The 13,227-nt window shown below is 39.9% G+C and overlaps 1 protein-coding gene across 1 annotated transcript; it reads left to right on the top strand.

Annotated features, from left to right (window-relative positions):
* Positions 1-177: 177 nt before the first annotated feature.
* LOC134669870 (dynein regulatory complex protein 10-like) lies at positions 178-8,603 on the top strand. Its single transcript, XM_063527488.1, has 11 exons — positions 178-289; positions 1,246-1,499; positions 1,903-2,010; positions 4,062-4,094; positions 4,431-4,590; positions 4,958-5,093; positions 5,895-6,044; positions 7,174-7,303; positions 7,496-7,666; positions 8,240-8,369; positions 8,530-8,603. The coding sequence occupies exons 1-11, from the start codon at positions 178-180 to the stop codon at positions 8,601-8,603; spliced, it is 1,458 nt and encodes a 485-aa protein (XP_063383558.1).
* The last annotated feature ends 4,624 nt before the right edge of the window (positions 8,604-13,227 follow it).

The following is a 13,227-nucleotide window of genomic DNA, read 5'->3' as shown; positions in this document are numbered from 1 at the left end:
TTTTAATTATCATAAATTGACAAATCTTGTCATTATTTAAATTTGTATCTTCTTTTGATTATCTTTTGATGTTTTGTAGAATTTATTTTTATGTTCATTTGTAATTATTTATTTATTACGGTTTATTTTATAATTTTTATAAAACACTTTTGATAATCTTCTTGAACGTGCGTCACAATGAGTGAATCAATGCAATCCTCCTCTTCTGGAAGCCCATCTCAGGACACTGGAACAAGCAGCCTCGGCAGCAATGTTTCGAGATCAGAGGCGCAAGATCAGAATGTTGGAGGTACGCCTTAATTAATGGTCATATGTCTAGCTAATTAGCTAATAGGTAACTTAACCAATAATTGGTAATGGCTCAAAAGAGAAGGGAGCTTGCATCGGGAGGCTATTTGGTTTACATAATACCGTTTAGTAATATGCATCAAAATTTCCGCTTAGACCCTGTCTTGTCAGCACCTTGATCCATACTTTAGGTAAGTACGCAGTATAGTGACCATGCGCGTTGGAGGGCCTGCCATCTTGTGGCCTGAATCGGAAACATATGTGCACATGTACATAGCCAAAGCAAGTATTATCATCTACCGTTCTCGTCGGTATGTTTCCTTGTGCATAGTAGGTTTTGCTATCTTGTGGGCTACATCTGAAGCATAAACGACACATTTACGCCTCGCGCCAAAAATCTGACGACTCCTATGCTTCATGCACGGGGTCCATTTGGAACATTGGCGCACATCGAATCCCTCGTTCCGTGCTAATCGGGTAGAAGGATCTGCAGCGGCTAATTTATGTCTTCTTTTTCAACCTAGCGTTTTCCCGGCCTAGCGCCATCGCCAGGGTCCGCTTTTCTGCTCAATCTTCTCCACTTTGCCCGGTCTTCGGCATGCTCAGGTGTGAGATTGTTTTCTTCCATGTTCGATATCACGAAGTCCAGCCAGCGCTTCTTAGACCCACTTCGGTTAATTATAAGTAAGTAAATCTTGAAATTTTCTTATTCTGTTGAGAGGGATAAAGAAATGCTTAATTGCTTATGGTGTTCTTTTTCCCTGATGGGTAAGGAAAGGGCCTTAGGTTCATGTATAGTATTATCCTAAGTCCCTGCGTACAATTATGTGTACAATTGTGTGTAATTATTATATTATATCCAAAATCTATTTTGAACTTTTATTGTGTCGCTAAGGGTTCCAAAGAGGGTATAATATTTTTCGTAATCACTATAAAATGCTTGTCCTTTCTTTTTAGATTCGTCCGGTTCGTCCCCGATCGACATGGAATGCAACATCCAAACAGAACGCATCACAAAGAGTTTGGACAAGCTTGTGTACCGGACTAAACTATCGCTCTGCATTCCTGCCTTGATGCGCGATAAAATCTTGACCAATATTTTGTCTTCCAGATATTTCCAGGACGCTGCGTTCATTATTTTTCAGTACGTAGGCGATAATGCTTTTTCTAAGAGTTGTATAAATATGAATGCTGTTAAAGATGTACAAGCGGTAAGCACGAGTTAGACTTTTATATTCCACTTTCACACACTTTATTATTAGAGAACTATGATAAAATCATTACTTACATGCCCACAAGCTGTTAACTATTGCCCACAGGAGAGAAAAATTTACAGTTCGCGCGAACACACTAGTTTTCTCTCCTGTGGGCAATAGTTAACAGCTTGTGGGCATGTAAGTAATGATTTTATCATAGTTCTCTAAATAAAAGGAGGACCTTTTCACGTGGATAAGGGTTAAATAAGAAAATTTACCTTTATAGCCCTTAACTCTTGTGTATGTCTACGGGAAAGACGTAACACAGTTTTCTGTTTGACCCATTTACCTAAAATATTTAAAACTTAGCTCCTGTTTAATATTACTCGTAGTTTTTACCAATGACATGTTATTTCAGGGAAATATGTCATTGAAGCACCGTGTAAACTCTGACTTAAGTCACTTGCTGTGTACTCTGTGTAGCTATCCAGCACTGGAGCCTCACGTGGAAAGACTTGTAGAAAAAGTTAGTCTTCATTTATTTAACGTAAAGGTGACAGTCCATTTCTAACGACAGCTGCACTATTTACTATGGAAATTGACAATGACAGCGACGCGTTCACTACCGGTAGTGCAGCTGCGGTTAGAAATGGAATGTTACCATAAATAAGTACGTTTGGCTGTACCGTGCGTTTTAGAAACGTGTTTGTGAATTTTAGCAACCCTTACACATAATTATATGGATTATTTATAAAGATAGAATTTTATCAAATGTTAAAAACATCAATAAAATTTTTTTTTGGTACGACCTTGAGTTAGACTCACGCTGATTGGTGCATGCAAAATGAAGTGAAAGACGTGCGTCATGGCTCCTCTACACGATGGGGCAGCGCCGGCCACTCCAAGGGACGCAGCCATGCGGTAGAATGAAATAGCAATATCACTTGCTCCCTCTAACGCATAAATGCGTCCCTTGGAGTGGCCGGCGTTGGCACATCGTGTAGAGGAGCCATTAGATGCGCGCCAATCGTCAGTCAATCGTCCAGTCCAGTGCTACCACCAGTTTTGACATTGAAATGAAATGAAATGAAATATTTTTATAGGATTAGGTATTACAATAACTTATATCTATAGTTAGTATTATAATTAAGACGAAACAAACAAACAAAACATTTATTTATAGCTTACGCGGCGGAACAGCAACAGGTGAGTGTAGCTGTACACACCGCTTGACCAGGGGCGAGTCCCAACGCTGCGCCAGCATACTTAGGATGCTGTTCGTGCTGCTTCGGCTGCGATTGAGAAGTGACGCGCATCGCTTCCTCATGATGGCGAAAAAACAGTCTTTACAGTCTGTTCTAGCCTCAGCAAACATTGCTGAGGCGCTACAATACCGCGGCAACCTAAACAGCATCCTAAATGCATCATTGTACTGGACTCTCAGAGCGCTATACGCCCGCTGCGTAAAATTAGCCCACAGACCGCACGTGTAGAAACATACATGTTACATTGACATATTAGCTTGCGTCTACGTAAATTACTTTCTATACATCTCACTTGCACTAATATGCGAGTACGAGCGAGATGCATAGAAAGTAAGTTACTTAGACGTAAGTACTCTATGTCAAATCTGGTGGTAATGGCACAGAATAAGTAATAGTATTATCATACAGAACGGACACGCACCGCCCCGCCCCGACTCGGATTACCTCGCCCCGCGACTGAGTTCTGACGGACTCCTGACATACGCTCAGTTCGGCTAGCGACGCCGCGACGCGATGACGCAACGTTCAAAATGCGATGCGGTGTATTGTGCGATGTACGGGTACCTACTTATTGTAGAAATGAATAATAATATAGTTTTCCAAAGAGACGAAATGTGAATCAGTAAATAAGGCTATACTTTGGCGTAAAAATAATAATATCATATGAATTAAAACCCGTTCGTTGAATTTGTGAATGCTAAGCCAACATTTAATATTTAAAGTACCTAAGGTAACTAGACCTTCTACACAGATATTCCTCGTAAATGTTTTATTTTTAGTTTAACACTCTTTTCACAAAAAAGAACTTGTTGGTCGCGGGACATTCGCGTTTGATTTTTAATTTAATTTTAAGAATTAATTATGTATGTTATATAAAATAATCAATAGGCATCAAAACAATAAGGTACATTTAATAATGGCGTGTTGAAAGTCCAAGTACGTGCAGGACTATAAACTGACAAAGCCAATTCAACAATTGGAGCGAAATAAAACATAAACCTATATTTTGTTTTTTTACGTATTTCGGTCAAATTATGCAACGCAGCGGGCCGCTCGTCGTGTCCTTCGGCCGGCGTCGGCAAGCCTCGGCTTCGCCTTCCCCGCGCGCCGCACGAGTCAGCCCTAAGCCACTTACTCACACAATGACGCGTGTACAGACGTGCCGTGCACACATATAAACGCAAATGATTTTCGATGTATGGCGTGTCCGCCCTGTGGTAATGGTAAGGGTCGTGTCAAAACCAATTAAAACCGTAACTAGTTGCTGAATCTGAATTGGACTCCATTGATGAAATTTAATCGTAATTTTCAGATGAAAAGAGATACTTTATGCAGCGGAGACCAGGTACCTACATGCTACTTTTTGTATTAGGTACATTAGGTGCAACAGCAAATTAAATAAAGAAACGTACTTACACTAAATACCGCTCAGCATAAGCAGTGTCTGTAAGACACTGCGCTGGTTTTCAGGGCGCCCAAAATTAAAAATTAAAAAGGTAACCGACTTTAATAGTAAGGTTGAAACTTATCGCGTGCAAACGTAACTATACATTTAAAATAAGTGTAACATTTGCATACTTACCAAGATCATGATATCTGGAAACATAATGAATATACCGCATTGAAATCAGTTGAAGTATAAATACTTTTTTCAAATCCATTAAGGGCCCATATTTTCTAGAGTATAAAATCGCCCGGTTTGAATCATCTGCTCAAGTTGGAGGAATTCCGCGATCTGATGGTGCAGAGAATGAAAACTACGGCGGCCGAAGAGATGTCAGCTGTAATACGCACCAGGAAACTTGAAAAAAGCAACATCGAGTGTCTAAATAAAATTGCAGGTAAATAATGGCTCCTCTACACGATGGACCAACGCCGGCCACTCCAAGGGACGCAGCCATACGGTAAAATGAGACAGCAATATCACTTGCTCCCTCTAACGCATAAATGCGTCCCTTGGAGTGGCCGGCGCTGGCCCATCGTGTAGAGGAGCCATTAGATGCGCGCCAATCGTCAGTCAATCGTCCAGCGTCCAGTCCAGTGCTACCACCAGTTTTGACATTGACATATTAGCTCGCGTCTACGTAAATTACTTTCTATACATCGACTTTTACGAGTATACTAGCATTCGTACTTATAATTTTGTTTGATTTTCTATGTCTACGTACTTCTTATCTTAACTTTATATTATAATCATTGTCGATATAGAGGATAAAAAGTGCATTCAGGAAGAAAAACTTCAGCACGAAGAGCAATATCGACACAAAGTGGAAGTGATAGCTCAGCTCAAACGAGATATACAGGAACTCCAGCAAAAATTTTCCATTGGGAAGAAAAAACAGATGTAAGAGTCGTTATAATAAATTTTCTGTACGATTTAATGTAGGATTTAATATAGAACAAATAAATTATAATACCTAGTACTTAGAGACTGTGCGGAAAGCGAAGAGTCGTGAAACGTATGGGATCCAATACATTCTACGACTCTTCGCGTCTAGTCAGCGCTATGGAAAATGGCGTCGCTGCGCAGTTGCGCCAATGTTGCGACCAGCAGCAGCCATAGTGTTAACTAGACGCAGACGCTGTGAAGATGCTATTGTAAGGCCATTACCATCTGAGCGTCAGGGCAATAAGTAGAGATGCACCGGATATCCGGTTACTATCCGGTATCCGGCCTATCCGGCCATTATTTTACTATCGGGCCGTGTACCGGATTTTGACCTACATCCGGCCGGATACCGGATAGTAACATTGCTTGATTTCGGAGTAAACAAATTGGATTTAAGAAACAGACACGGTCATAATCGTACTTGTTTATTATTTTAAAACAATTTAATCATTTCACTGCCTTGCACGCGCACTCATTTGGAACCTAGAAATGAGTCCGCGCGAACGTTTACTAGGAAACAGGTCAAACCTGCAGAATACGCACCTGAAAAACCGAAATGAAGGTATAGTTCCGCTGGCCGAATATTCGGCGGCCGGATACCGGATATTCGGCCGAATATCCGGTATGCGGTATCCGGCCAAACAACTATCCGTTGCATCTCTAGCAATAAGTCATTTTCATCGGACTCTCTCGCTCGCACTCGTGAAGCGCTTATAATAGTGTGGGGTGGCCCTTTTACTTCCTCAACTTTTTTAGCCTGGATTCTGAACGTCAAATGGTACTGGCAACGCGAAGCCACAAGGTCAAGTACGAAATACTCAAAGAGGAAGTGGCCGATAGCAAAGAGGTTTACAACAACTCACTCATTATAAATATGACGGCTGAAAAGCAACTACGAGATCGCAGGTATGAAATCATCACCATTGACTAGATATCTAAGGACTGGCCTTATGGGCAATAAGAATGAGGAATGAATGGGGCCAGTCAGGGGCGTATTTACAAATTTAGCGCCCCGGGCCAATACGTTTCACCGCCCCAGAAGTCAAGGAAGAAAAACAAAATGCAATTCGCGAGGGGCGCCATACGGCCCATATGCCGCCCCTGGCGGATTGGCGCCCCGGGCCATGGCCCGGATGGCCCTAGGGTAAATACGCCCCTGGGGCCAGTACAGCGGTGCTTGGTGAGTAGTGATTAGTTGATGAGTTCGCATCACGCGCGCGATTGGTAACTAAATGACATAATTTACAATTATCAAAATGTACCATCGCCAACACTGTTAACTGACAGTTCGTAAATCTTAAGAGCTCTTCAACGTGCACACTAGCAACATAAAAACTAGTTTGATGTATTCAAAAGGTACTTAAATACACAATACAGTCCGTAGCGGCCTCCTTTTTTAAATATATTTCGTGAAATTTAAATAATCACGATAATTTAGTAGTGGCGCGCGTAGGTGCACGTTGAAGGGCTCTTAACATTAAAGGCATAAGGTCCACCGATGGACAGTGAAGAGTGTTGCTGTTTATACGTCCACTGCCGGAAAAGCAGCTCGTGACTTGTCCTCATCTGCTGCAAAAAATGGCCTCAAATAGGGTGCAAAATACATGGACATAAACTGTACCTACTCGTATCTGTATTTTCTTATTAATAATAATCATCGCAGCAATATCAACTCATGCAATTAAATTAAAGGGGAATGCCTGGGTAATCTTAGGTGTTTAATGAAAATAAAAATAGGGCCTAGCGGTAAGAGCGCGCGATTTTCAATCCGGAGGTCACGGGTTCAAACCCCATGGCTCGTACCTACTCGTACCAATGAGTTTTTCGAAACTCAAGAACGAAATATTATCATTTTCTGACCAGCCGTTTTCGGTGAAAGAAAAGAGGAAATCGGACTGATCCCAATAAGATCTAGTTTACCCAGTGGGTTGGAAGGTCAGATGGCACTCGCTTTCGTTAAAACTAGTGCCTATGCCAATTCTCGGGATTTCTTGCCAAGGAAGATGATGAATATTAGGTGTTTAATGAATTTCAGAAGGAAAGTTGAAACGCAGTTGCTGTCGTGGGTGCAGAAATATGACTTGGAAATGACGGCCAAGCAGCAAGAGCTGGACGAGGTCACTAAGCAGTACGAAGATGAGGTTAAGAAATGCAACGAATTGGAGGTGGTTTTATTCATTTCACTATAAAATATTTATATTAAATTGAGATTCTACTTATACCTCCTTATGTGGTTAATAAACCTTTGTAATTTTCCAAAAAGTGATTTGCTAAATTACAATTTGACACGGTACTCATCGTGTATACGTTTTTTAGTTTGCGCAGATAAAATAATTAAAAAAATATTTTCTTCACAGCTCAAGTTACAGAAACAGAACGAGGAGTTCTTCCCGCTAATGGAGGAGAGAGACGCTGAATACCATCAAGAGATGACCGCCAAGTTGGACAAATTCATCGTCGAGCACGCGGCGAGGGTCATACAGACCGCGTGGCGGGATACTCTGAAGAACCGAGCAGAGAAGAAAAGGGTAATATTCTTTTTTCCAGAATTTAAGAATTTCTGTCTGTCAGAAATTCTAGATATATCAGGAATCGTCAAGAAAAGAAAACGGTAATGCTCTCAACTCTACCTTCGTGACCCTGAATCGCTTTTGGAGAGATTATGTCCGAAACTATCAGAGGTCTAGAATGTACAAGACTGCCAGTCAAAAAACAAAAGTGCGACGAAAATAGGAATGTCACATGTCATTGGAAGTATAAAATTATTTGTTTTGTAACAGTATATTTGAATTATTTATAAGCGTAGGCAAGCGTTATTCTAGACCTGTGGAAAATAAAGAGAATTAGTCCAAGAAAAGTCTACAGCGATTTTTGACATCCCACGCAGTGTTATTTTAAACGTCAAACTTCTATGAAGTTATATGACGTATTAATAACAGTTGCACAGCGTGGGCTATCAAAATAACTGCAGACTTTTCTTGGTCTAACTCTATTAATTTAATCAGAAAACGGAATTTAAGATTATGACTTTGATTTGAAAGACCTATCTAACAACAGCACACAAAACTACCTGTAACGCTATCTTTTCAATTAAATTTCAGTTAATAAAGTTAAAGAATAAAATGCAAGCGGAGAAGCAAGCAGCGGCTAAAAAAGCAGAAATTGAAGCCAAGCAGAAAGAGTTGCTAGAGAAAAAGCAAAGAGCAGAAGAGAAAGCAGCAGCTAAAGCTGGCAAAAGCGAACCTAAACCTAATAAAGATAAAGAAGAAGAAGAAGAAGCTAAACCTAATAAAGATAAAGAAGAAGAAGCTAAATCTAATAAAAATAAAGAAGAAGAAGAAGATTAAGAAGGACACAAACACAGCACAGAAACAAGCTGAAGCGAATACAGCAGCTAAAGCTGCCAAACTAGAAGCTAAATCTGCCATACTAGAAGCTAAAGCTAACAAAGATAAACAAGGATAGGTAGATTGAGAACAGAAACAAAATCAAGCAGAACAATAGAGTGGCCATTGCGTATTTCCCAGGTTGGTTGTGACTTGTGAGCATACATAAGGAAGATTATCAATTGGGTTCTATTGACATTTTATTTTATTTTATTTCCTTTTATAAACAAATATTTGAGTATTTTTGAGGATTATGTACACTAGCTTTGTTTTAGATTAACTATATTTTATTGATTTTATGTTTATTGTTGTTTGTTAATATATGTCGAGTTTACTACTTTTTTTATCTCTTGTATAACTTAGGTACCTATGTTGTATAATTTGAATTAAAATATTAAAAGCAAATAATTTACGATTTTTATTCTGTTAAGAGTGTTAAGAAGTTTTTGAGTTTTTGTTTATTTTTGGCAAAAGGGGGACTTAAAAGCATTGTGTACTCCGTCAGCCGTAGGGCAAAGCATACCAACAAAGTTGTTTCTATTTGTTATCGATATTTTTTTTCGGATTTTTTATAAAAGTTGATAAGTTTGAAAAGCTCTTTTTGGGCGGAATAAATAGGAAATCCCAAAATGTCACAAATCAAATACATATTTATTTACTTATCTCACATCACAAGTTATATAACAACTAAAGCGAGGTGGACACTGGCAAGAACTTGCATGTAATTTACGTTCCACTTACCGATTACTAAGGTAAACTGTATTTACTATTTAATTAAATTCAAATGTTCGATCATGATCAGATACCGCAGTCTAAAAGAAGAAGGTAGAGTAAGACCAAGAAAAGTCTGCAGCGATTTTGATAGCCCACGCACTGCAAGTGCATTGTGCAAGTGTTATTTATACGTCATAAATTTTATAAAAGTACGACGTTCAAAATAACACTTCCACTGCGCTATCAAACTCGCTGCATACTTTTCTTGGTCTAACTCTAAGAAGGTGCTCTAAATTGGCTCGTTATTCGTCCAATTACAGATGTGAGGTTTGATACGATTATAATATGATTGTAATGTCATATTGACAGGGTTTTCATCTTTCACAACCTATTCCTCTAATTTTTTCCTTGACATTTATACATTTATGTTCTGCTTTCGAGAATTTAATTCCTATTAATTATTAAATCCACTTTATACCATACCAAGTCAAAATGACCGAAGTATCTGCTTCATCCCTGTCGGAACATACATCCGACAGTTCCAAAACTGGCAGCAGTAAGGCTTCTGAACACTCGGGGGCCAAAGCTGAACCTGAGAGAGACGATGGTAGGTAACCTTAATTATTATTTTATTTCTTTTTTTACTACAAATAATAACATAATTACACGAAGTACCTATTTAGTCAAACCCGTTCCTATCGCTTCCGGTGCAAAAGTGGTCACGGCATGTCCCCGCTGGATGGCTATGGACAGCCGTAAAACATCGGTAAGCCCCCATTCGCACGACAGCTTTTTCAATGCGCGTTAAAAAAGCGCTTGAATCTGTCCGCACTCTAAATTCGATTTAACGACCAAGGCTTAAAGTCGAAAATCCAACAACGCTTGATAAAAAGCGCCACCCCTGTCGTGTCATACATGGTTATCCATTTGTGTCATTCAAACGCTTATTTAACGCGCGTTGAAAAAGTTGCGAAAGTGTGCGAACGGGGCCTAAAGGAGAACATCGTGAGGAAACCTGCATACATCTGCGAAGTAATTCAAAGGTGTATGTGAAGTCTTCAATCCGCATTGGGCTAGCGTGGGGACTATAGCCCTAGCCATCAAGCTCTCTCGCGCATGAGAGGGAGGCCTGTGCCCACCAGTGGGACGTATATAGGCTAAATTATGGCCTCACATTACTGGACCTATGAGCTGGACCGAGCAATCTGACATTCTGTTCTATATCTTACGTTTTTGAGGTATTTTCGTTTCCAGGGTCTTCTCCAATTGATATGGAAGGCGTCATCCAAATGGACCGCATTACAAACTCCTTGGATAAGTTGGTGTACCAGACAAAGTTGGCCATTTGTATGAACACCCTGATTAATGACAATATCCTTGCCAACATTTTGACGAAGAAACATTTGGACGTTGTTACTTCTACGATTTATCAGTACCACAGACCTGTGTACGAGAATGCTGAGAATTTAATAGATATGGCAGCCGCGGAAGATATCTTGGCGGTTAGAATCAGTTAAAATATTATATCATATCATTATCTTTAGGACATCAAAATTGGTGTATGATACTTTTAACTAATAAAAAAGGTAACAAATAATTCCAACGTACAGTGCCAATTCCAGTTTAATTTGGTACCTAATATTGAATATAATGGAAAATTTCAAGGAATTATATTTAGTGTCCGACCGAAACATGTTTTTTTGCCGAAACCGAAACCGAAACCGAATGTTCGGCTTTGGCTCTAGTTTCGGCCGAAACCGAAACCGAAACCGAAACTTTTGTAGACTTGATAAAATCGTTGAAAAATGTCATAAAACCGCTTTTATACACATATTATGGGGCTGTCAACACCGAATGTCCTTGAAATTGATGTTACTTAAGCAGTTTTTTAAGAAAATTACTAAGACCAAGATAATTCTGCAACGATTTTGATAACACACGCAGTGCAAGTGTTATTTTAAACGTCAAAACTTCTATGAAATTATGACGTACCAATAACATTTGCACTGGTTGCACTGCGTATCAAAATCATTGCAGAATTTTCTTGGTCTAACTCTATTCAGTCACTAGTCAAGCTAACATGTAGATACAGGGTCAACCAAAACACCAACCAAAAACGCGAGCGCAGCGAGCGCGAAATATTTTGTTAACAATATCGCAAGGCCAGGTACCGATCTTCACCTGGGCCTAAAAGTCCGAAGTGCCCCAGTGAGGCGAACTTTCATGCGAAGTCAAAGCCGTGCTTCAGGCTTCAGGATAAGTAGTTGAGCACAGACTCCAACTAATGTCCATTGTATTAAAAAGCGAGACCGCAGTTTCGTCGACGTTCGACGTTCGACGAAGCAAAAGTTTTTCGGAACTTATTTACCTACAAATATCATTTGATATTTACTATTTGCTTTTCGGTGAAGGAAAAACATCGTGAGGAAGCCGGACTAGTCCCGATAAGGCCTAGTTAACACTCTGGGTTTGAAGGTCAGTCTGATGGCAGTCGCTTTCGTAAAAACTAGTGCCTACATCAATTTTTGGGATTAGTTGTCTATTGGACCCCAGGCTCCCATTCCCATTGCCAGGGCACGGCAAAAATTCCGGGATTACGCGAGGAAGATGATGAGTTTTCTTTCATATTCTCTTGCCCAGGGCCCAGTAACATGCGACAGTGCTATCTCATTCACTCCGATACAATTAGACAGTGTGCGCGTTATAAGTATTGACAGCCTCTTAAAACTGCGTCGGCTGTCCAGTGGCGCCCTCATTAGTGGAATTGTGTTTTATAATAAACCAATTAATTTCTGTACCTATACATGAATCAGTATATGTAGATATTAATATTGTTGTCCTACTTATTCCCCAACTTTTGGTCTTTGTCCGAAGTACCATTTCGTAAGTTTCGGCCCGGCCGAAAGGTTCGGCCGTTTTTTGGCCGAAACCGAAACTACAGCCGAAACATGATTTTTTGGCCGAAACTGGCCGAAACCGAAACCGAACCTTCGGTCGGACACTAATTATATTTGATATAGCTCTTTATCCGGGTAATTCTAAACTAGTAGGATCCGATTGCAATCATATTATCAGAGATCGGAATTCTTGTAGCATTTTTGAGCTGTCATAGGGACTTCTCGTTTATCGACTTCCGATTAATACATATGTATATCTATAAATACAGAATTATGTAAAATATAATTACGAGTAAAAGTAAACAACATGTAGTCTTATAGCGAATGAGCGATCTCTTCAAGATAACCTTTGGATACCAACTTCGATGCAATTCTCGTTGCAATTTTTTTTGAAAAATGTTTAAAAGGCATAGGCAGTAAACAAATTATTTATAAGTAACAATTAAATATTATTATTTTAATTTCTATTTATAGTTTCCTAAAAGTCGGTATCCAAAGGTTATCTCGAAGAGATCGCTCATTCGCGATAAGACTGCATGTTGTTTACTTCTACTCGTAATCATATTTTACATAATATTATTGTATTCTGTAGGTATTTATCGATATACATATTTATAATCGGAAGTACTCTTTTATCGAAACGAGAAGTCTCTAACGCTACGTCTTACGTAGGCGAACAACGCGCGAACGCGGCGCGGCGCGGCGCGGCGAAATCAATCCTTTGATGCCCATAGAAGTGTCCTACGTAAGCGATCTCGTTGCGAACGCGGTGCGGCGCGATTTGCACGCGAATGTCAGGCGGCGCGGCGGCGGCCGCTTTCGCCGCGCCGCGCCGCGCCGCGTTCGCGTGTTGTTCGCCTACGTAAGACGTAGCGTAATGCTACGAGAATTCCGACCTATGCTTACTAATAAAAGTTAAAAAACACTCACATTCTTAAATACTTTGATATTTATGACCGTTTATGTCCCTATACGAAAATCTGAGGCAGTACCTAGGTTTTATATTTGTCGATCGATTATTATCGACCATTGGTGGACCATTGCTGTATCAAAACGTATGAAAAATTGAGGAAACAAGCACCTTTTTTTTAT

This window comes from Cydia fagiglandana, chromosome 13 (genome assembly GCF_963556715.1).
Source record: "Cydia fagiglandana chromosome 13, ilCydFagi1.1, whole genome shotgun sequence".
Classification (NCBI taxonomy): Eukaryota; Metazoa; Arthropoda; class Insecta; order Lepidoptera; family Tortricidae; genus Cydia; species Cydia fagiglandana.
The sequence above is the reverse complement of the archived record's forward strand: the minus strand, read 5'-3'. Positions and strand labels throughout refer to the sequence as shown.

Excerpts from the sequence above, each read along its gene's own strand:
- LOC134669870 (XM_063527488.1), top strand. The coding sequence starts at position 178 with ATGAGTGAATCAATGCAATCCTCCTCTTCTGGAAGCCCATCTCAGGAC. Across the intron at positions 1,500-1,902 it reads CTGTTAAAGATGTACAAGCG|GGAAATATGTCATTGAAGCA; the intron begins GTAAGCACGAGT and ends ATGTTATTTCAG. Across the intron at positions 4,591-4,957 it reads GTGTCTAAATAAAATTGCAG|AGGATAAAAAGTGCATTCAG; the intron begins GTAAATAATGGC and ends TTGTCGATATAG.